General features: G+C 54.2%; 8 protein-coding genes across 9 annotated transcripts; 2 read left to right on the top strand and 6 right to left on the bottom strand.

Moving 5' to 3' along the window:
- Window positions 1–7: 7 nt before the first annotated feature.
- Window positions 8–2,362, bottom strand: CAOG_02563 (protein phosphatase 1 catalytic subunit gamma isoform). The gene is made up of 5 exons (XM_004349263.2): window positions 2,272–2,362; window positions 1,998–2,129; window positions 1,160–1,390; window positions 585–1,048; window positions 8–487 (listed from the first exon to the last, which is right to left on the bottom strand). Exons 1-5 carry the CDS (start codon window positions 2,345–2,347, stop codon window positions 380–382), a joined length of 1,011 nt encoding a protein of 336 aa, XP_004349313.1. The 5' UTR covers window positions 2,348–2,362; the 3' UTR covers window positions 8–379.
- A 273-nt stretch (window positions 2,363–2,635) lies between these two features.
- Window positions 2,636–4,962, bottom strand: CAOG_02564. 2 transcript variants are annotated; one of them, XM_011271862.1, is made up of 6 exons: window positions 4,279–4,962; window positions 4,105–4,180; window positions 3,881–4,017; window positions 3,668–3,784; window positions 3,449–3,596; window positions 2,636–3,364 (listed from the first exon to the last, which is right to left on the bottom strand). In XM_011271862.1, exons 1-6 carry the CDS (start codon window positions 4,861–4,863, stop codon window positions 2,754–2,756), a joined length of 1,674 nt encoding a protein of 557 aa, XP_011270164.1. In that variant the 5' UTR covers window positions 4,864–4,962; the 3' UTR covers window positions 2,636–2,753. The 2 variants fall into 2 exon arrangements, with proteins under 2 accessions (XP_011270164.1, XP_004349314.2); XM_004349264.2 differs by having other exon boundaries at window positions 3,881–4,180.
- A 257-nt stretch (window positions 4,963–5,219) lies between these two features.
- Window positions 5,220–7,499, bottom strand: CAOG_02565 (protein kinase C II; the record flags this gene model as incomplete). The annotated part of the gene is made up of 1 exon (XM_004349265.1): window positions 5,220–7,499. The coding sequence occupies one exon, from the start codon at window positions 7,497–7,499 to the stop codon at window positions 5,220–5,222; it is 2,280 nt and encodes a 759-aa protein (XP_004349315.1).
- A 1,395-nt stretch (window positions 7,500–8,894) lies between these two features.
- Window positions 8,895–10,286, bottom strand: CAOG_02566 (hypothetical protein; the record flags this gene model as incomplete). The annotated part of the gene is made up of 1 exon (XM_004349266.2): window positions 8,895–10,286. One exon carries the CDS (start codon window positions 10,284–10,286, stop codon window positions 8,895–8,897), a length of 1,392 nt encoding a protein of 463 aa, XP_004349316.2.
- A 170-nt stretch (window positions 10,287–10,456) lies between these two features.
- CAOG_02567 (peroxisomal membrane protein 4) lies at window positions 10,457–11,890 on the top strand. Its single transcript, XM_004349267.2, has 3 exons — window positions 10,457–10,734; window positions 11,090–11,288; window positions 11,539–11,890. Exons 1-3 carry the CDS (start codon window positions 10,472–10,474, stop codon window positions 11,785–11,787), a joined length of 711 nt encoding a protein of 236 aa, XP_004349317.2. The 5' UTR covers window positions 10,457–10,471; the 3' UTR covers window positions 11,788–11,890.
- CAOG_02568 (hypothetical protein) lies at window positions 11,793–13,093 on the bottom strand. The gene is made up of 3 exons (XM_004349268.2): window positions 12,387–13,093; window positions 12,163–12,222; window positions 11,793–12,056 (listed from the first exon to the last, which is right to left on the bottom strand). Exons 1-3 carry the CDS (start codon window positions 13,047–13,049, stop codon window positions 11,880–11,882), a joined length of 900 nt encoding a protein of 299 aa, XP_004349318.2. The 5' UTR covers window positions 13,050–13,093; the 3' UTR covers window positions 11,793–11,879.
- A 27-nt stretch (window positions 13,094–13,120) lies between these two features.
- CAOG_02569 (hypothetical protein) lies at window positions 13,121–15,712 on the bottom strand. The gene has a single exon (XM_004349269.2). It carries the CDS (start codon window positions 15,430–15,432, stop codon window positions 13,207–13,209), a length of 2,226 nt encoding a protein of 741 aa, XP_004349319.1. The 5' UTR covers window positions 15,433–15,712; the 3' UTR covers window positions 13,121–13,206.
- CAOG_02570 (hypothetical protein) lies at window positions 15,554–21,595 on the top strand. Its single transcript, XM_004349270.2, has 2 exons — window positions 15,554–15,582; window positions 17,051–21,595. Exon 2 carries the CDS (start codon window positions 17,055–17,057, stop codon window positions 20,865–20,867), a length of 3,813 nt encoding a protein of 1,270 aa, XP_004349320.1. The 5' UTR covers window positions 15,554–15,582; window positions 17,051–17,054; the 3' UTR covers window positions 20,868–21,595.
- The last annotated feature ends 59 nt before the right edge of the window (window positions 21,596–21,654 follow it).

Genomic DNA, 21,654 nt, shown 5'->3' on the forward strand with positions numbered 1-21,654 from the left:
TGTATGTAACATGTGCTGCTGTGTTGGATTTTTTAAAAATTGCTCAGTGTTCGTAACAGCTGTGTAACATGTCAATCGCAAAAACGCAAATTGTGCGGAAGAAGAGGCTAAAAGTTAGATTGTCAACAAAACGTGTTGCGAGCACGCAGTACCCGTCATCACAGAAGCAAACACAACAGAGCACCAAGGTTAGAAGATGTACAAAGCAGAAACAACAACAACAGCAACAACAACAACCACGCATTTGACAGTGGTTACAAGATCAAGACAAGCAACGACAACACCTGAGAAAACACCATCAATTTGAAACTCGTCAAGTTTCGATTGTGCCGAGCGCCATCGAACAAACAAAACGGCAACAAGAACGGCAATGTCAAGTTCAAGCATCGTCCTTCTTCTTTGAATTGCGCGGTGGCTTCATTGGCCTGTCTCCGTTGCTTGGGCCGTTGTACGCGTACTTTGTTTTCTTTTCCGCTGGCTTGAGAATCTGAACAAAGAAGCAAGAAAATGCAAAAAAGTGTGAGTAAACTAAAGCAGAAGAGAGCGTTTTGTTGAAATCGAACATTGGAAACAATCCAACTCACTTGGAACGAGCACATGAGAGTGTCGTCTACACTCATCATGGCACCGGCATTGTCGAATTCACCGCAGTAGTTGGGGGCTGAGAATAGTGTCACCAGTTGCCGCTTGGCGTAAAACTCGTAGCCGTCCTCGACGACCTGGTGGGCACGGCAGATCAAATCCAAGTCCATCTTGAGCAGGAACTTGGACACAACCTCGGGGCCGAACGTGAAGGACACGCCGCGCTCGTTCTCACCCCAGCCCGCAACGTCCTTGTCTGGATCCGACCACAGCAGGTCGCAGAGCAAGCCCGTGTCTGGGACGTCGGTTGGTCGCTGGATTTTACGAATCTGGTCCATGGACTGCAGGTCTGGTGACAAGCCGCCGTGGCAGCAAAAGATTTTCTCGTCAATGATGGCGGCGATGGGCAGGCAGTTGAAGCAGTCGGTAAACGTCTTCCAGATTTTCACGCTGTACCGACGTTTGCCTGTGTTGGGTGAAGGGAGCATGGGAGATGAAGTGAAGGATGAATTCAGACGTTGCATCGAGCGAGGGAAGAGCGAAGGAAGAGCGAGGTCCAAAAAAAAAAAAAACTTACACTCGTCGTAAAAGCCATAGATGCGGTTGATGCTGGCGCACTCGTGGTTGCCACGCAGCAGGAAAAAGTTCTCTGGGTACTTGATCTTGAAGGCGAGCAGCAAGCAGATCGTCTCGAGCGACTGCCGCCCACGATCGACGTAGTCGCCGAGGAAGAGGTAGTTGGATTCTGGCGGCAATCCGCCGTACTCGAACAAGCGCAGCAGATCGTAGTATTGTCCATGGATGTCGCCTATCGCCGCGAGACACAGACGCGCCCACGTTAGGGTAGTTTTATGATGAAGTGAGTGACGGCAGGTTTGGTCGAGTCAGAACGAAGCGAGGCGAGGCGAGGCGAGGCGACAGAGGTAAGCAGCGAATTGTTCAATGGAAGACCATTGTTGTTTGTTGTTTTTTGCTTTGAGGTTCGGCAAAGCAATCAAAGAGGACCCCCCCCCCATCGACGCACACACAACACGGCGCACAATGTAAATGGCAGGACCCCCCCCCCCCAAGCCAGCCAGCCAGCCAGCTGCACTCGCGAGCCAAAACAGCATCGAGAGCGGCAGAGTGGGCGGGCAGATTTAAGAGTGAAAAAAAAAACAATAAAAATACAATAAAATAACTCAACGTTTGCTGCTGTGCTTCCATCTCACTCGCTGCCGTGTGCAAGGTCAAGACAAGGCCTCGCTCTACTCCTCCATGACAGAGGGAGGCTGTGTGTGTGGGGGCCCTCCAACCAGCAGACGTTACATTGTCTTAAAAAAAAAAAAAAAAAAAAAAAAAAAAAAAAAAAAAGGACCCTGCCTTTCCTTTCTTCTTCATCTATTCTATTCAAGGCAAGCTGCCGTCAAACTCACCGCAGACCTTGAGCGGCGCCTGGATTTCGAGCAGGATGCTCTGCTGCACAAAGATCTCGCGCGCCTTGAGACACAGCCCGCGCACCTCGTCTTCGCCCAGCTGCACGGCTTTGCCCGGCCGGCTGCCTCGCACTGCGGACATGATGAACAAACAGAGAAAAAACAAAAAAAAAAAAAAAAAAAAAAAAAGGTCAGTTCTTTTGATTTGCATTACGATTACAACTCCTTCCTGGGGTGTCTCTGGTCTCTTCTGCTGCAGTGTGGCATCACACACCTGCGAGAAGGCGCTCGATGATGCTGTCAATATCAATGTCGGGTATTGGGTCGCGGAACGGCGAAGTCGATGCCATGGTTTTGAGATGGCGAAACAAAGACTGAGGTTTTTGTGTCAACAACAGAGTTCTGAGAAGCTGTGAGCTGTTGATGAGATCAAGTACACAGCACGCCGATCTCATGCATGAACCGCTTGTGATTGAACCCCCAGTCGCTTGAAAGCTCAGCTTCGTCTCGTTGATTTGTCGCTCAGCATTTTGAGCTTTCTCCAACACACCTCGTAGATCCAGGGACAGAGCTAGAAACAGCCGGCACGGTCATTTTGGTCGTGTGTGAAATGTCAGAGTTATCCAAGGGTTTGAAAACATTGGTTGAACGAGAATTTTGGCTGGTGAACAAAGCGCAATCACAAAAAGACAAACCACGACAGCAAACCAAAAACTCGCAGATAAATACAACATAATTTAGAGAATACAGTCAGATTTACACAGGATACTCTTCGTCGTTCACGTCCAAACTCACTCCGCCAAAGCTGCGGTCGGTGTCGTAGGCAAGCGCATCGTGCTCAGCCATTTGTCCCAGTTGGTCGTCGTTGCAGGTGCATGCAGAGCAGGCGTCAATCACATCTTCGTCGTCGTCGTCGTCGTCGTCCTCGTCACCGTAGGGATTGGTGCCGACAAAGCAATCCTCCAACTCGCTCTCGTCCAAATCGAGTCCAAGCGATTCCTTGATGCTTGTGCGCTGCGAGTAAGACCACGTGTCTTGCGTGATAACTGACGACTGCGAGTCTGGTAATGATGGTTCTGCCCGGGGAGTCTGTTGATTCAACGACGAGGCGGAAAGAAGGTTTTCGTCCACCGCGGCGACAACAACCGCGGGATTGCCATTGCCAGCATTGCCAGCATTGCCAGCTGCTGCAGCTCCAGACAGAGGACCAGGAGGGATGGAGAGACTTTGCCTCACTTGCTGAGGATGCAGCAGCAGCGTGATCGAGCCGTCTGATCGGCGCAGAATAGACACCTGAGCAAACGCATCCATGATGGCACAAGTGACACAGCCATGCCCTGCGTTCTTGTAGTAGTAGCCCACACTGTCTAGCAACATTGAAAGCCACAGTGGGTTAGTTTTCGGGAGGACAAATGGCCCAAATAAGAAACAACGAGCAGGTTTTGACTCACTGTAATCCGCATCGGAGGGCATGGCACGCGCCATCTCGCCATGGCCATCGATCCACTCGCGCGTTGCGTGGAAGAAGACTCTCACTGTTGCCCGAAACACAAAGCAGCTTTGCCCCTTGCTGTTGACTTTTCGCTTGCCTCGAACCACCTGAAAATGGCAAAAAAAAATGGGAGAATGAGCGCTCTGAAATGCCCCCAACATCCAAATCTAGCCCATACCTTCAGCACTCGGCTGGACCAACCAGCAGGGCCCAGCATGGCGTTGGCAAGCTCGACGCACCGTGCATACGAGAGCAGCGATTGACGATTTGGCAGATTCTTGGTCGCAAGCGCCGCCTGACATGATCCATGTATTCCTTTGAGCGCTCATCCACGAAGCATCCTCGATATAATCGACACACGCACGAGAGAGAGAGAGACAGATTCTCTTACAGATAGTTGGTACATCCAAGACTCTGCTGCCGGACGATTGGCCAGCCATTCTCGCGGGTGCTCGAGCGCGTACACGGCGCGTTCTGCATCGCTTGGAAAGTAGAATCTCACAGTTCCATACTGACTGATTTCGTTATCTACAGCGACAGCGCACATCATCGAAGGGAAGAAAGTGAGATGAGTGCTCCATCGACAACGACAACAGTTTATCGACGACCACCGACTTGGAAATCGTCCCGGAACATTCTTGCTTTGCTGCAGATAGACGCTGTAGACGGGTCCAAACTCTCGCATCAGAGTCTGCCGTGCAATTCAAGTTTCAACGCAATGAGCGAAAGGCGAAAGGCGAAACGAAACGAAACGAAACGGAAACTCGAAAAACACAAATGCACACAGACCTTGAGAAGTTGCTCAGTCGCCTCGATTGGCAATTTGCGAATGTACACACGACATCCATAGGCTTCTGGCGTTGCGAAATGGGCAACTTCATGGCGCGGTTGCGGCGGAGGAAGGGCAGACGTACGACGTGAATCAAACAGTTTCACATCCATTTGATGCTGCTGGCGTGGCTGCCGAGGTGCAGGCGGATGCGGCACTGCAAACTCGCCTGCCAGACTGCTGGCATGAGCACGGGATGACGCACCGACAGCCACGTCGCGCTTGAACAGCGGGACAGTGGAGCTCGGTGACGATTTGAAACGCGCGGGATTTCGCGTGCAAGCACTCTTCCCATTATTGCCTGCAACGCGCGCCCCATCATCACCACCATCATCATCCGCAGCTGCGTCGTCGGGTGGGTCCTCGGCTTCCTCGTAGTCGGGGTGCTGAGAGTCGCCTCCTGCAAAGTCGCGCTCGCGCTTGACTCGCAGCTCGGCAAGCATTTCGGCGGAAGGCGGCTTTGGCGCGTTAAACCTGCCGTCGACCATCAACGCGGACACGGCTGCAATGCTGCTGCTGTTGCTGCTGCTGCAACTAACCGACATGATTGTTTTGTTTTGCAACAATGCACAACGCGACGAAAATGCGAGGCGGCGGTCGACAGCAAAGAAACTCGAACACCAAAAAAAAAACAAAAAAAAAAAACTTTTAGACTGAATGACCTCCCGTTTTTGTACTTGTCTTGCATGCATTAATAACAAACCAAGAAACAAGAAAAGGATGAGGCTGATACTCTGAGTGGTAAACAGAAAAACAAAACGAAAAGCAGACAAAGACAGCTCGGGTGGGAGGACAAAAAAGGCACACAGGAGAACAAGAAACAAAATCACGCACAACGGCTCAAGAATTAAAAATCAAAACAAAAGGAAGGGGAAGGGGGAGGGTGCCACACTTCTTTTGTTTAAGAGTTGGCAACAGAGGTAAATGCGGGGTTGACATAGGAGAAGCCAGCAAACTCCTCCTGATTAATGGCAAGAATGGTCTCGCGATCGGTCGGGGTGAGTTCAGCGTTTTCGGCGGTAAAGTCCTCGTCAAAGTTGTTGGCGTCCTTGCGCGACTTGATCTTGGGCTTGAACGGAGGCTTGATTTGGCGCGCTTCCAGCTTGGCCCAGTCGATGGCTTTGAAGAAGGCGTTGTTCTTGATGTCCTTCTCGCCGGTGGGCGAGCAACCCAATCGCTTGGCCACCGTCTTGGTCAAGTAGCCCTTGACAATGTAGATGGCGTCCTTGGAGAGCCACGACGGGTACAGGACGTCGTCCTGCAGAATGGCCTCAAACAGGTCGTCCTCGTTGTCGGCTTCGAATGGCGGCTGGCCCACCATCATTTCGTACATGAGAACGCCGAGTGCCCACCAATCGACCGACGCGCCGTAAGGCTGCTCTCGCAGAATTTCCGGAGCAATATAGTCGGGCGTGCCGCAGAACGTGCCAGTGGTGGCCGTGCCGGTGATGCCTTCCTTGCACATGCCGAAATCAGCCAGCTTGATGTGACCGTCTGCGTCAAGCAGCACATTGTCAAGCTTGAGATCGCGGTAAATGATGCCCTGCTTGTGCAGGTAGAGCAGGGCCGAGACAATCTCGGCAGAGTAAAAGCGGGCGCGCTCCTCGTCAAACTTCTTGGCGCGCTGGATCTGGAACATCAAGTCGCCGCCGTTAATGTACTCCATGACGAAAAAGATGCGGTCTTGTGTCTGGAAGCACGAATGCAGGTTGCACAGGAAGGGATGGCGGCCGGCGCTCATCAAGACACGCTTCTCAATGTTGGTGCACTCCACGTCGTCGTCTTGCAAAATAACATCCTTCTTGAGGACCTTGATGGCGTAGACGTCTTCGCTGCCCTTGCGCTCGGCCAGCATGACCTTGCCAAAGCTGCCCTTGCCCAGCACCTTCAAAAAGATAAAGTCCGAGAGCCCAAACTTGGACTTGTTGTTGGCGCCCCCTGCGGCGGCCGCCGACGCAACAACCGCCGAGGTCGTCGTCGTCGTCGTCGTCGTCGTCGTCGTGGATGGGGCCGTGGCGGCTGCAGCGGCGCGTGCAGTGGTCGGTGACACGGGCGGCATGCCTGTCGACGACGACTGCGGCGAGGTGCTGCTGCCACCAAGCGTCGCGCCAGGAACGGTGAGCGACGGTGCACTTGCTGCTACTGCCAGCGGCACGCTTGCGGCAGAGTCCGAGGCCGAGATCGACAGAGACTTTTTGGAGCGCGTGTTGCCGAGCTCCTCGGCGTTGGTACCAATGCGGGCCAGCTCTTCCGCAAGCAATCGCTCGTCCACGCCGCACGTGTGTGGCACCTTGTCCTGGCAGCGCTTGTGGACGTTGAGTTTGCACGCTTCGCAGCGCATGCCCTGTCGGAAGACACCGTACAGTAGCGAGCCGCAGTGGTCGCAGAAAGTGGGGCTCTTATAGTTGTAGACCTTGAATCGGTGTGGAATGTTGATCGAGAAGCGCTTGTCGGCGTCGTCTGCGTCCGACTTTGCATTGCCGGTGCACACGCTCACAATCTTCTCGTGGCACTTTTTGTGCACAACGACCTGGCAGATCTGGCACTGGTAGCCCTGCTTACCCAAGCCCCAGATAAAGCCCGTGCAGTGCGAGCAGAACGTTGGTTGGCGGAAGTTGCGAGCCATAAACTTGTGATTGTTGACCTCGTGGATTTTGCGCTTGCGGACGGCGCCCCGGCGCTTAAAGTTGTCTCCGCGCTGCTTGAACGCCGTCTTGTTCCGTGGTGCTTGTGCTTGGAAGTCGGCAATAATGTGGATGGAGCCGCAGGGCTCCAATTCAAACCAGGCCTCGTTCCTCCCCGTCGGGTTTTTCAAGAGCTGCTCTAGGGGCACGCACACGCTGGCAATGAACTGATCCGGCGGGACGAGTGACTTGTGAAAGACGATAATCTCCAGAGACCGTCCGCTGTGCACCTCCTCCTCAAAGTCCTCGCTCCAGATCGGGCAAAAGTTCTTCTGTTTGGCGGTGGTCTGTGCGATCGGCGTGTCGTCCACCTGCACGACCGCGTACGGGTCGATCGTTGTGCGCTTGATGCCGCCGGGCACATCGCGCGGCTTCAAGTCCTTGGCCTCGACGACCTTGACCTTGAGTGTGCCGCTGAACGTCTGGACGCTCGACGCCGAGCTCGAGCTCCTCGACGACGCAACGGACGCGCTCGAAGTCGACGACAGAAAGCTCATTCTGTCAAAGGGAAGAGTCGAGTGAACAGAGAGTCATCAGCAGAACAGAACAGAACAGACGGAACAGTGAGTTGCGGTGGTGCGGTTTTTTTCATTTACAAAGAAAGGCAAGGCAAAAAGGGCGCTTTTTTTTTTTTTTTTTTTTTTTGGGAAGTGAGTTTTTGGAGTGCGGTGAGAGTTTGCGCGAATACCTCTTGCCCTACTCTCCTCCCCGAACCGGTGTATTCGTCACGTCATGTCACAGCGGTTGCAGCAGAAATGAAGCACGGCAAAAACCAACCGAAACAAAAAAAAAAAAAAAAATCGAATAAAAATGTTCTCAAAAAAAAAAAAAAGAATAAAACGTTTTGTTTGTTTTGTTTCTGGCTTGGATTGTTCGACGTGGTGGTGAGGGTTGGGGGGTGAAAGCAATGTGCAACACACAAAGTGAATGCACGCTTGAACTGCTGCTGTTCGCGAGGCCCGCAACTCGGCAGAGAGCGAGCGGCGAACTCACCAAAAAACCAAAAAAAAAGAAAAACAATAATAAAATCCATAACAAAAAAGAACTCTTCTGCAGCGAAAAGTAGCGAGAGCGTGACTCGCACAATGGCAGTAGCCAGAGCAGACGGAGGCAACAAGAAGCTCGTCGGACAGCCAAGACTGGTCCGCGTTGCGAGCAGTCGAACAGAGCAGCGAAATGGCTCGTAAAATGAAAAAGTTCAAAAATGAGGTTTTGAAAAAAAAAAAGTAGAGAACGATGGCAGCCACCTCGATTTCCCATACGGCTACTCGACGCTGTGTCTGTCAGTCGTCTCAACTTGCGAGGAGTAGAGTAGGGAGAAGAAGCGTGCAAGCTAACCAGGAGAAGAAGAACGGAACGAGCAACAAGGAGAAAAAAAAAAAAAAAAAAAAAAAAAAAAAGACCATAGAGCGAGCTATGAAGCATTCAATGCGCTCCGTGAATGATTGAGGCTCTTCGACACATTGAATGTCAGCATACAAACTACCGAAACAAGAGCACGCTCTCGTCGCGATGTAGCAAAAGTGGCGGAGGGGAGCAGCAGAAGAAGAGGAAGAATCGTAGGAAAGTGGTGAGAAAAAAAAAAAAAAACATTGCTTACCAAGAAAAAACGAAAAAAAAAAAAAAAAAGAATGAGAAAAGCAACAATCAAACATGGTGAAAATTGCATTCTAAAGTAGAATAATGGCGAGCGAGCAGAGACAGCGACAGCATGCATGCATGGTCAACAGCGTGAGACAGAGAGACTTTGGCAATGGAGTCGTGTCAAGCAAGCCGAACTGAAACACCAAACAACGAACGACAAACAACAACCAACAAGAACAACAACCAAACAAGTGCTCAACCAAGAACGACACTTGTTGCAGCACAACCAAGCCAAAAAGAGCGCAGGGTCAGATCCTGAGAGGCACACCGCTCAACACTGGCAGCCAGAACGCATGCGCGTGAACATGCGTGTGAGAATGCGTGTGCGTATGCGTGTGCGTGTGCTGATGCGTGTGTGTGTGCGTGTGGACGTGTTCGACGACAGTCTGGTAGAATGAGGCGGGTCCTGTTGGGTTGACAGAGGCGCGTCGGGACGAGAGGGCGGAAGGAAACCCGCCGGATGTTTGAGATGCTGCGCGTTGGTCTTCTAGATTGAATCGGAAGGCTCCATGGTACACGCCGTCCGAGTCTTGATCCAAATGCAGTGCTGCTGCTGCTGCTGCTGCCGCTACTGCTTCTGTAGCGTCATTCTCAGGGTCCACTGGCGACTCGATAACCTCTTCCTCGCCATCGCCCAACAACAGGTCAGTGCTTGGGGTCGCGCCACGAGACGCCCGCTGCCATCGCCGTCGGACTTCCACGTGGCAATGCTGCGAGACATGCTCCTGAACAATACTGGCGGTGTGTGCTTGCTCGACCGTCTCGCTGTGGGTCACAATGACGAGTTGCCACTTGTCGCTGAGATTGGCACCCAGCTCCAGCTGCATGTCTTCGACATTGACGCCTGCCTGCTGCTCGCGTTGCATTGTCTGAAACACCTTGGCCAGCTGCGACTCGAGCGAATCCGGCGCCCATCCGGGCGTGTCGTGGCCAAACAGCCCGAGTGCCTGAATCTCGTCGAGCGACAAGATGCACGAGTTGCGATTGTCTCGTTCGAGCTCTGGCAGCATGAGGCTCTTTCGCATGGATGCCCGCGAAGCTCGATTGGACGAGTCGCCGGCTGCTGGTCTTCTCGATTGTCTTGTTGGACGTCGCTGTTGATCCTGATGAGTCAAGTCGTTGTTCAAATTCGCATTCGCCCAATCTGGCGCGGTCGTCCCAGCGGTACCGTGGCCACCCGCAGCAGACGCCGTCGCCAGCCGGTGGATGGCGTCTCTCTCAGTGCCCCTGCTGCTGCTGCTGCTGCCCTCGAGGCTCGCAGGAGTCGGCGCGTTGTTGTTGGCCAGCAGCTCGTCCCAATCGTCCAAATCACCAACTGCCGCAAAGAAGGAATTTCGGAATGCCCGCGACAACCGCGCACGCTCCACCGCGGGCAGGGGCGCAAATGTGAGCGACGTGGTTGCTGCACTCGAGCTGGAAGCCGTGGCAGACGCGCTCGTCGACGTTCCAGCGTCGGCGGTTGCGAGATGATTCTGATTCTGTGACAAGCTATTTCGACCCGCTTCGCCTCCGGCTGCCGACGAGCTTGCAGCAGCAGCACTCACGCTTGGCCTTCGCTGGTGCTGGTCGAGTCCACCTATCGTGGCTGCATCTCCGAGAGTGGCCAGCAATGCTGGTGAGTTGGCTTGCAGCAGTAGCATCAGTCAGTGAGTTTCAAATCTTGTTCAATCCCAAAATCTGATGCTGCAAGAATTCAAGATTTCAAAACAAACAGTGGATTACAAAATCCTGAAAGTGGATCTCGTTTGGTTGTAATTCATTCTCATCGTACAGTACGCCCTTGGATATATCAACAAGGCAAACGGGAATGGCTACACAGTACTGTATGATCCGCAATGGAAAAAAATCAGCTCGCCTCAGTCTCTGTTTCACGCCCGCTTCCGACCCCGCAAGAATCAAACAAATGTCCCTCTCGACGCTCGCATCGGTCAAGGCGACCCTCGATGTGCTGCTCGCCTCGGCCAATTCCACGCCTGCCGTGGCGGATCTCCTGGCCATCGTGAAGGGCTTCCGGAACGGCCTCGTCTATGGCGCCAAAATCCGCGCGCCGCACGCGTTCGTGATGACCTTCCTGTTTGGCCGCGGCAGGTCAGTCCAGTTCCCAAGGACAAGGGGGAACAATAAAGCAGGAACAAGCTTGCTGAATCCAAGTTGTCTGAGGGGGGAAGAGTCGGCGTGTGCGAACGAGTGGAAGCAATGCAAATTGAGTGGAATCGGAAGAGCGAGTGGAGCGGAGTCAGATCGATACATGGAGCGGAAGGAGATCGCCAGCACTTGGACCATGACAAGCTTGGATTATCACTGAGCACAAGTGAATTGGAAGCGCCAACTCGGAAGGAACAAGAGTCACAACGGGAATGGGAATGGAAGCGATCAAGTGTCCGAGATCACTCACTCACTCTGCATCACCCTCTCTGACTCTCTGATATGTCTTGGACTACAGTCTGAAAAACAAGGCAACCGCAATCTTCAAAGCAACGTACACGCACTCGCGTAACTTGTCCACGTTCGTGCTGATTTACAAGTCGCTGCTCGCTGTGCTGAAGCGATTGCAAGGAGTTCGGCACACAACGCATCCGTTCATTGCCGCTTTTATTGGCGGATGGTATGTGTTTGGTGAGAACAACAACATTAACAGCCAGGTGAGTGTTCCAAGGTCTTGGTTGCCGCTTTTCACCTTTGCCAGAGTTTAGAATTTTGTTGAGCGAGAGATTGGGGTTGATGGTGCATCAATGCCCAGCGCCTGACATGACATCTCTGCCCACATAATGCCTGGCTCCTGATTGGGTTTTTTTGGAGCGCGTGTTGTACCGATTGCTCGTTTGCTGACTTGAACTTTTGTTGTTTTGCGCCAAATCCCGACACGTACACATCCCTTTTTCTGCCTACCAGATCAACATGTACTTGCTATCTCGCATTATTTTCGGACTGGCAAAGCTGGCCGTCGAGAAGGGATACATTCCCAAGCCCCAAAATGACCCGTTCCCGCTCTTTGCCGCATTGGTCTGGGGTATCGTCCTCTGGCTGTTTGAGCAAGAAAAGCACACTTTGCAGCCGTCGCTGCAGGCCAGCATGACCTATCTTTACCACGATTCCAATCACTGGACCAACCTCAAGAACTTTTTGTGGCACAACAAGTGAACTTGATTTCTTTTGTGTTTTGTTTTTCGACAATATTCTAAATACACACCATCACAGCAATGTCCTCCACGCGTGACGCCATTTGCTGGGTGCTATAGCAGCCGCCCGTGGTACTCGCAACCCGACACTTTTTCGTTCAATTGCGGCCACATGACAACGACGCGATCGGGAATGTGCAGCATTTTCAGCAGCCGAGCAGCAATTGACAGGGTTTCGACGCGACAGATGCTTTCGATATAGACCACTCGAGTATCGCACACACCCAGGATCTGAATTTGCAGGTTTTTTTAGGGTTGAGGTTTAGACGAGACTGTGTCAGCAACCAGCCTGTCACTCGCACGACATCAACTATGCGAAGGATTCAACAAGACTTACATAAAGTAGCTTGGCTGCAATGCAGACAGGGACGCAGGTTCCTGGACCGTTGCACAACACCTGAACCAAAAAACAGAAATTCAGTTTGGTTGGTTTTGCGTTTGTTGTCGACCTGTACCCGCCCCTCGCCACGCTTCCAACCCAAAAGAAACCAAACATGCTCGAAGCTCGGGAACAACCAAAATAAAGAAAGCAAAACCTCAAAAAAAACTGCAAATCCTCACCAGCTCTGGGCGAACACGGAATACCATTGGCAACGCAAACAGCAGCGCATGCGCTGTCGTAAACAGCGAAGTCAGCCAAGATTGAGCCACCTCCCGGCTTCGAGGAATCGTTTCAATCCAGAACTGCCTGGGCTGAGCAGTCCATCGCGCAGCAGCTGGAGCGAGCGACGACGGCTGTTGAGCACTTCTTGCGTTGTTGGACAATCTCGACTCGATCGCTTCCGACCCAGCCGCCTTCCCGCCCTGGCGTTGCTTGTGGCTGCGAGTGCGTGCACTGATCGACACATCCTTGTTCGCGACTGAGTCGTCGTGGTGATGCTTGACGGAGCCAACGCGAGCCAATTGCTGCTCGAATCCGAGCGCTTTCGCCTGACTGGTCGTGTCCGTTTGCGCCAGGACGTAGACACGAGGAGTGTATCGCTTGGGATCCAGTGAACGCAGGAGGTCCATCATTTCCATCGTGTGGCCGCCCGAGCCGAGAACGACCATGGTGGGGCAGGGCTGATCCCGACCCTGCGCTCTGCCAGCACGCACCCGTGCCCATGCGCGACGGCGGATGAATAGCCAGATAGTGAATAGGGTGGCCAGTGTCAGAAGCACCGTGCCGGCGATGGCCAAGAGCGAGGCGGCCGAGTCTGGCATGGCGAACGCGTCCCACAGCATTTTTCTAAGCCAGTCTGAGCACAACGTAGGTGGGCTGAAATTCAAAAGGCAGACTGCAATCAAAAAGGAAGGGGGGTTTTTCTTTTGTTTTCGAGAAAATTATCAATGTTAATGTTAACGACAAAATATCAGAGAGACAGCAATTCTGGCGCGATTTCTATTTGAGCGCCTCGATGGCTGCGCCAATGGACGTGACACGCTCCACGCGGGGCACTTTGGAGCGAGATCCGCGGGGAGTGGTAGTTCCGTTCGCGCTGCCGGTGCTCGTGTTGCTCACGTTGCTGGTGGCGCGCGTCATTCGCGTGGTGGAACTGGCGTTCAGCTGCGCGAGTTGCTCGCTGTTTAATTTCGCATGGCGGCGGCCATCAGCCTCGTCGTCTTCGTCGGGCTCGTGTCGGCGTTTGGCACTGCGGATGGCAGGACCGCGAACAGCTGGCGCTGCTGCTGCTGCCGTGGATTGTGCCGCTGTCAGCGCTGGCGCAGCGTCGAAGTCCCCGCGCAGATCGGCGAGACCGGTGAGAGAGTTCCGCTGGCTGCCAGGAGATCGCCGCCTCAACAGCGGGGCAGCCGATGATGACGCAGGATCGGGCAGATAGCTGGCGGGCTTGTTGTTGTTGCTTCGGGGCCGCGAGGGCTGCTGTTGTGCAGAAGAAGTGGTGCCTCCGATCGTAAATACTTCCGCGCCGCTCTTGCGGAGGAGCGCGCTTATCGGACTGGTCGGACTGCTAATATCGATCGGCGTCATGGCAGTTGCGGTGGAGCCGTGTCGGCTGCTTGAACGTGACGGGGTTCGAGGCAAGTCACCGGCAGCTTCCGGTGCGGCAGCTCTCGCGGGTGACGGGACTTTTTGTGGCGGAGGGTGGCTCGACTGGTACCTGGAGTGCGCTGACGACGATGAAGATGACAAGACCACGGCATCTGACTCGGACGGCTCCTTCTTGACGGTTGGTCGACTCGGTGCAGGAAGCGGCGCGGCTTGTTGGGCTGACTGTGCGTCGCTCTTCTTGGTTACGACAGACACCATTCTTGGTGCAGCAGGCCTCGAGGAGGTACCGCCCCCACCGCTGCCACCATCAGCATCCATGTCCATTGCTTGCATTGCTTGGGGTTGATTGGAGCCGCTTGCTTGCTGCCTCCGCTTGTTCACATCCTTCAGCTCTTTCAGATCAACCGTCAGAGCTTGGACCTTTTCGCGCTGCTGTGCCTCTTGCTGCTGCGCAGCTTGAAGCGCTTTGGTTTGTGCTTCTAGCTGAGCAGCGAGGGCGCGTATCTCCTCCTTTTTGGCGTTGAGAACGGCGGCAAACTTGACGTACATGGCGCTTTCGGCAGAGCTCTGTCCCTCAATCACATCATCGAGCATGGCAACCGCCTCGGTTCGTTGCAGCGCCAGCTTGTCGCGCTCCTGGCGCAATGCACGACCTTGGTCCATGAGCTGTTGGCGGTCGGTGATGAGCGCGCGCAAGAAGGCTTTCAAGGACGATTCGGCTTTTCGACTAAAGGACGGGAGGCTGATGCCGCCGCGGAGAACAAGAAAGCCGTTGCTGCGGTCGTGCCACTGGAGGACGAGCGCGTCGCTGTCGGAAGAGTCGGGAGTGGCACCAGTCGTCGATGTGAGTCCGAGCGAGGACGAGAGGGAGACGGACGCTCCCGATCCATCGGACGGGTCCGGAAAGGACTCTAACGAGGCTGAAAATGTGCCTGGAAGGAATATGTCTGGCTGCGATTGCTTGGCGGACGACCGGGGTGGGCGAGAGCTGGCGCTCGCTCGGCTGGTGGTGGAACCGGACGCGGACGCCGACGCCGACGATGCAATCTTAAACTCGTACGCATACTTGGCATCGTCTTGCTTGGCCAGCATCATGTTGGAGTCTTGAACAAAGTCGGGCAGGTCCTTGTCCGAAGGCGCGAGCGCGGCCACATCGACCGTCCGCTGCCACACGCGTGCGCCGTTGGTCACGGTGAATGTGACAGACCGGATCTTGTGCTTGTCGAACGCCGAGTGGCTCGCGGCAGTCGTAGATTTGGCGCCAAGACCTGCTGAGATCGTGTTGCTCGCTTTGCCGCGTCTCGTCGTCGTCGTCGTCGTCGTCGTCGTCGTCGGCTGCGACGCGGTCAGCACGCGCAGGTCGTCCAAATCGGACTCGTCGTCTCGTAGCTGCAGACTGGCGCTGCTCGCCGCTGCAGAAGACCCGCTCGTCGTCGGATGGTGATGCTGATACTGATCGCCAGTGTCGTGCTCGCTCCAGCGGCACAGCAAGTAGTACTCGGCCGTGTCCTGCACCCCGACGCGCTCGCCCTGCTTGGGTGACTCGCCCGTCTGCTTCTTGACGACGAATCGCTCGAACGTTGTCGCGTGTGCGTCGTTGACCAGCGTGCCCGACATTTTTCTTTTTGAGGATGATCAAGCTTTTGAGTGATGCTCGATTCTCAATTCGATTCTCTCAATTCTTTGCTTTTTTGAAAATCGACTAAACTTGGATTTTGGAATTGTTTTTCATGTCAGTCTTTTTGTCTCTTTCGTTCTTTCATTTTGGTATTGTTTCGAACAATCGTTCATGCTTTTTGTCAATCTCAGTTGATCCGCCACATCCACATCGATCTTTCCCTCTTCCCTCTTCCCTCTTCCCTCTTCCCACTTCTCCCCTGCCCCCTTCTACTTGCCCTTCCCCTTCCATCTCTCTCTCTTGGCTTGTATTTTTGGCTCGCGTCCATGTGCTCTGTTCACCAATTTTTTTATCCGCCTGCTTTGTGGCACACACCCCCCATCGCCACGCCGACTCGCACCGCGCCATTCTACAAATACACATCGACGCACTCCCCGCAAGGCATTTAGCCCCATCTACGTCCTGCTCGATCGATCGTCCGACCTCGTGCCAAACAATGGGAGAGAGGGGCGCGGAAAGCACGTCAATGCGAACACAACACACTGAATGAACTGAGAAGGAAGGACAAACAGCACTGTGGCCACCTGCGCTGCTGCATTTTGAGAACGCCGCGCTCGTCGGTCGCTCTCTGTCGATTGCCGTGTTTTTGCCTTCCTGTTCAGCACAGATGAAAAGGCAAACGTCGGAAAAGCAAAGCAACGCGTTCAAAATGCGACCACGTTGTTCTCGCATTGACAAAAAAAAAAAAAAAAAAAAAAAGCCGATTTTCAATGCGTTTTTTTTTTTTCCCGCTTTTTTTTTTCATTTGTTTTTCCCGCTTTTTTTTTTTAATTCTTCGTTGTTCAATGTTAACAAATGAGCGCGACTTCAATGAATTCAAACCCTGAAGTCATGGATCTGAGTCTTCGCTCGTGATCGGAAGCAGCGAGCGAGCAAAAGTGGTCACTGAAAGGGGAGGGGCGGTCTTTGTGGCCACAAGAATTGACAGCCGCGCAAAAAGTAAATTGAATCGCAAAAAAAAAAAAAAAAAAAAAAAAAAAAAAAAAAAGAGAATTCAATGTGGATGCGATGTGGCTGGGACGATTGGTGATTGAGTGGAGATCAAAGCGTCCTGCATTGAAAAAGGCAGCATGAACGTGCAATGGAGGCACATTGACACTGAACAAGTCAAAAGTTGAAAAAACCAACAAAAAATACATTAAAAAATCACGAACGCATTCCCCACAGTTTTGTACGAATCTACTTCCGACGCAGCTGTTTTTTTCTCTCCTTCTCTCACTTCTTGCCCCCCCCCACTCGGACGCGTCATCCATCGCACAGCCAGTACCGAGCGAGCGAGAGATAGAGAGATAGGAGAGCGTCGCCACGTGTGTCCTTGTGCTTATCCTTATCTCCCAAAAGGGCAATTAACGCATGTGTAACGCTCGTCCATGTGGTCCTCGCTGAGAAAACGCAAAAAAATACCAAAAAACAATATTACATTTGCATTGACATTCACTTTCTATTTTGGAAACTACTGTTTTGCAACGTGTCAAAAAAGATATCAAGACCTTGCTCACACTCACATTTTTTTGGTTTTTGTTTCACTTTTTTGTTTTGTTTCACTTTTTTGCTCAGAATCATGCCTTCCCGCCAGCTCACCGCCGCTGTGGCCGTGCTGGTGGTGCTTGCCACCGCTGCTTCGACGGCGTTTGGCGACGCTCCCATCTCCTTCAAGGACCCCTACGAAACGATCATCACCGACTATGGCCAATCGTGCATCAGCCACCCGAGCCATGCCCGCCACGGCAAGCCCACCGTCAAGGACCTCTCTAGCCCCGAAACCACGCTCGAGTTTTGCACGCCGTGGGCTGGCAACGGCTGCTGCCGCCCCGAGCTCACCCGCTTGATCAACTCTGTCCCGGACTATGACGCCGTGTACGACTTTAACTGGGCTGTGTGCGGCGAGCTTTCTGCCGACTGCGCGACCTACATGAAGCACGAGGCGTGCTTTGTCGAGTGCTCCCCGTACCTGACTCCGTTCGAGGATCGCTCGTTCGGCTACTACTTTTCGTCCGTCCCCGTGTGCTCGAGCTGGGCTGATCGCTGGTTTGACGCGTGCCGCAACGACAAGACCTGCGTCGACAACTGGTACGACGACAACGCCTGGGATTACACGCCTGACGGCTGGAACATTTGCAAGCCGGACTCGCAGTGCACCACCTACGCAGACCGCTTTGGCAGCCCCAAGAAGATGCTCGAGACCCTTTGGGGCATTTCCTTCACCTACTCGACCGACGAATCCCGCTGCTACATGCCATTCTTCAGCGGCGTCCCCAACGAAGCCCCTTACGTGAAGGCGCTCTTGGACAAGATCCAGGTGGAAGACCCGTCTGTGATTGGCACCAAGGTCAAGGCCGTCGACTCGACCGAAGAGTCCAAGCTGCCCAAGGCCGTCGACTTCCTCCCCATCGATGCCCCGTCGATTGGCGCCAAGACCCAGACCCCGGAGCCTGGCCTTGCCGGCTACACACGCATTGTCGTCGATGACATTGGCCTGACGTACGCCCTCGACCAGATTACTGGTGCGATTGACATCTACCCCATCGACCGCAGTCTCGGTGTCCTGACGCACATCACCTTCGCTTCCACCGATTCGGCTGCTCTCGACATGGATCTGATGGAGGGAGTGCTTGCAGTCACCACGGTTCCTCGCTCGTCGCTGGCCACCTGGAAGGAGGATGCTGCCCAGCCTGGCTCGCTTGTCTTTATTGACATTGCTAACGGCTTTGCTGTTCTCTCGACGGTGCAAGTCGGTGCCTACCCCGTCAAGGTCCTGTTCACCCCCAACGGCGAGCACGTCGTCGTGGCCAACCAAGGTCCCCGTGTCAGCTCCACCCTCGACCCCGATGGCAGTGTCACCCTTGTCAGCGTTCGCCCGCAGCGCAACTACACTGTCGGTATTATTGGTCCCTACGTTCCGCCAAACTTGCTGGACTGTGCCGCTGCCGTCCAGCAGAGCACCCACGTCCGCACCGCTGTCTGGAACAACGAGACTGCCGTCGACCCCCGTGTTGCGCAGTTTGCCAACTTTTCTGCCGGTATGCGCGACATTGAACCCATCTGGCTCTCGGTTGCCATCGATTCCGCGAACGTCTACGTGTCTCTGCAGGCGCAGAACGCCTTTGGTGTCATCTCCATTCCTTCGGGAACCTGGACGCGCGTCGTTGGCTGGGGCTTTAAGGACCACCAGGAGCCCGACATGGGCCTCGATGCCTCCAGCTCTGACGGCATCAACGTCAAGAACCAGCATCTGTTTGGTCTGTACCAGCCTCGCGTTGTTGAGGTCTTTTACGCCGACGGCATTCCCCACCTCATCACCGCCAACCAGGGTGACGCCACCCGCAACGCTGTGGACATTTCCACCATCACCATCGACAACCCCGACTTTTGGAGCAACCCTGACGGCTTCAAGGCCTCGGTCGCTGGCCTGAAGGTCCACGACACGCTCGGCGTTGAGAATGGCAACCACGAGTTTATCTACACGTTCGGTGGTCGCTCCGTCTCCATCTGGGAGATGGACGGCTCGCTTCGCTTTGATTCTGGTGACACCTTTGAGCGTATTCTTGCCTGGATCCAGCCTCGCTGGTTTAACGCGGTTGATGGCGCCAGTGGCTTTGATCAGGCCTCGTCCACCACTGGCTGCGCCCCCAGCGCCGTCACGCTCGGCCCGATTGGCGATCACCTCTACGCCTTTATCGGTTTTGACAACTGCAACGGCATTGTCGTCTTTGACGTGACCCTCCCCCACGACTCGCACTTTGTTCGCTACCTGCCCATCGAGGACATTTCTCACGTCACCGGCCTGTCCTTCTTCCCGTCTGTCGCCCCCACCTTTGACACCGCCAAGCTCTACGTCACTGCCTCTTCTGGCACCACCGCGACCGTGCGTGTGTACCAGGTCGTCCCCACTCTCGACCAGGGCCGCTTGACCGTCCCCGTCCACGAGTCGTGGTCGATGGCCCAGCCGCTGCCCACTGCCCGCTCGGATTTTACTGCCAGCACTGTCGGCAAGCGCGTCTTTGTCACTGGTGGCTGCATCACGGACAACGTCGTCACCCCTTACGGCGTCGACCAGTGCAACCAGGTGGCTGGCGATGTCAACATTTACGACCCGGAGACCAACGCTTGGGTTGTTCCCGGTGGTGTCATGATTACTCCGCGTACTCGCCACGCCGCTGCTGTCTGGCGCGAGCGTCTGTACGTTTTCGGCGGTCGCCCTGCTGGCGACGATTATGGCCAGGCATTCTCTTCGGCCGAGTTTTACGACTTTGAGCTGGACGGATGGCGCGCCATTGCTCCTCTGCCCGTCGCCCTCAGTGATGCTGCTGCCGTCGAGCTCTTGGACAAGATTTACGTGTTTGGCGGCTACGACTCGTTCTACACTGGCTCGCTCAACCGCACTTTTGTTTACGATCCGATGGCCGACACCTGGTCTGAGCTCGTGAACGCTCCGCTCAACGGCGCGTTCGGCCGTGGTGACCACTCTGCCGCTGTCATTGACGGCGTCATTTACTGCTTTGGTGGCTTTAGCCAGGCTCTGGGCGCCGATTGGGGCACCACTGAGGCGCTTGCCACGATGGAGGCCTTCGATCCTTTTGTCGGCCACTGGACTCCCCGTGCCTCGATGAACCTCGCTCGCGGCGATGCCGGTATTGCCGTTGTCGACGACATGCTCTACGTCATGGGTGGCGAGGGCAAGGATGGCTCTGACCCTTACACTTGGAAGTACATTGCGCGCAACGAGCTCGAGCGCTACGACCCTGCCCGCGACCTGTGGATCACGCTCGCCCCCGTCCCGTCGTCGCGCCTGCGCTGCGCTGCCGCCTCCGTCGGCGAGTTTACCTATCTGTTTGGTGGCCACAACCAGCAGAAGGAAATCCTCTACCTCGTCGAAAAGTTCAACGGTGACATCATTTTCGGTCTTGAAGAGTACTTTGAGCACATTCAGATCCGCGCTTCCAGCCTCCACAACTATGTCGTGTCTGCCACCTCTCGCGAGTCTCGCTGGGTTGCCAACGAGGCCTACACCAACGACATGACCACCGTCAACACCCAGCTGGCCTCTGTGCAGACCACCTCGGCTGCCAACAACCTGACCATCACGACGCTCCAGGCCGAGATTGCTGCGCTCCAGGCACAGTTGGTGGTCCTTACGCACTCCCTCAACGCTGCGACTGCCCAGGTTGCTCAGCTTCAATCGTATGTCGATTCTGGCAACGTTGGCGCTGACAGCAACGCCAAGGAGATTGCCGTCGCTGCCCTTGTTCTGGTTGTGCTCCTCATCGTTGCGCTCATCGTTGTTGCCGTCAAGACCTGGGCTGTTCCTGCCCGTCGTCGCGCCAACAGCCAGCGTGGCCCTGTCAAGCTGGAGGACCTCAGCGACCGCATTTAAAACCAGTCTAGGCGCCGCTCTTTCTCCTTTTTTTTTCTCCTCTTCCCTTGCTCTTGTGTCTTGTCCTTTGTCATTTCGAACCCTTCCTTTTCACCTTTTCTCCTTTTCACCTCTTTCTATTTGTACTTTTTTTTCTGCCGTCTTTTTTGGCCGTCGAGCTTGTTTCTCTCTGGCTCCAGACGTGTGCTGCGTTTCCAACGTCGCATGTGTTTGGACTGTCGGGACTTCTCGTGTCTGCCTAACCCCTCCAGGACCGCCGGGGTGCTAAGTATCATTTGAACTTTCGCACTTTTGCTCCAACGCACAAGATGTTCATCTTTTTGTTTGTTTGTTTCTGCATCCTGTTTCGCTGCCCCACTCAATGCGGATGTCTTCCAACGAGGACTGTGATTTTCTGGCATCGGGCATTCCACCTTGCTCGGAGCTGTCTTGAGATTTTTGCAGAGCTGGCCTCATCGGTCTGCTCGAATTCTCTTGATGGCTCTCTGCATGCTTGTGGGTGTTCTCGTTGCTGGTTCTTCTTGTTCTTGTTTGGCTGCTGGCTGCTGCCCCCCCCCCCTCAAAAAGTTGTTGTATCTTGTCTTTTGCGCGATTGTGTTGATTCTGGCTTGGCTGAGATCATACCCGTGAACCTGCCCGGATAATACCGGGAAGGAAGCGTCCTGGAACCCCATTTTTCTTCTTTCTTGATGTATGCCTCTTTGTTCGAAATGAAATTGTGTATATGACTTGTTTGGTGCAAAAGTTGATTGAGCATTTTTTTGGTTTTATTGTGGGCAATGTCTTG

The sequence above is a fragment of the Capsaspora owczarzaki genome (genome assembly GCF_000151315.2).
Source record: "Capsaspora owczarzaki ATCC 30864 unplaced genomic scaffold supercont2.3, whole genome shotgun sequence".
Taxonomy (NCBI): domain Eukaryota; class Filasterea; order Ministeriida; family Capsasporidae; genus Capsaspora; species Capsaspora owczarzaki.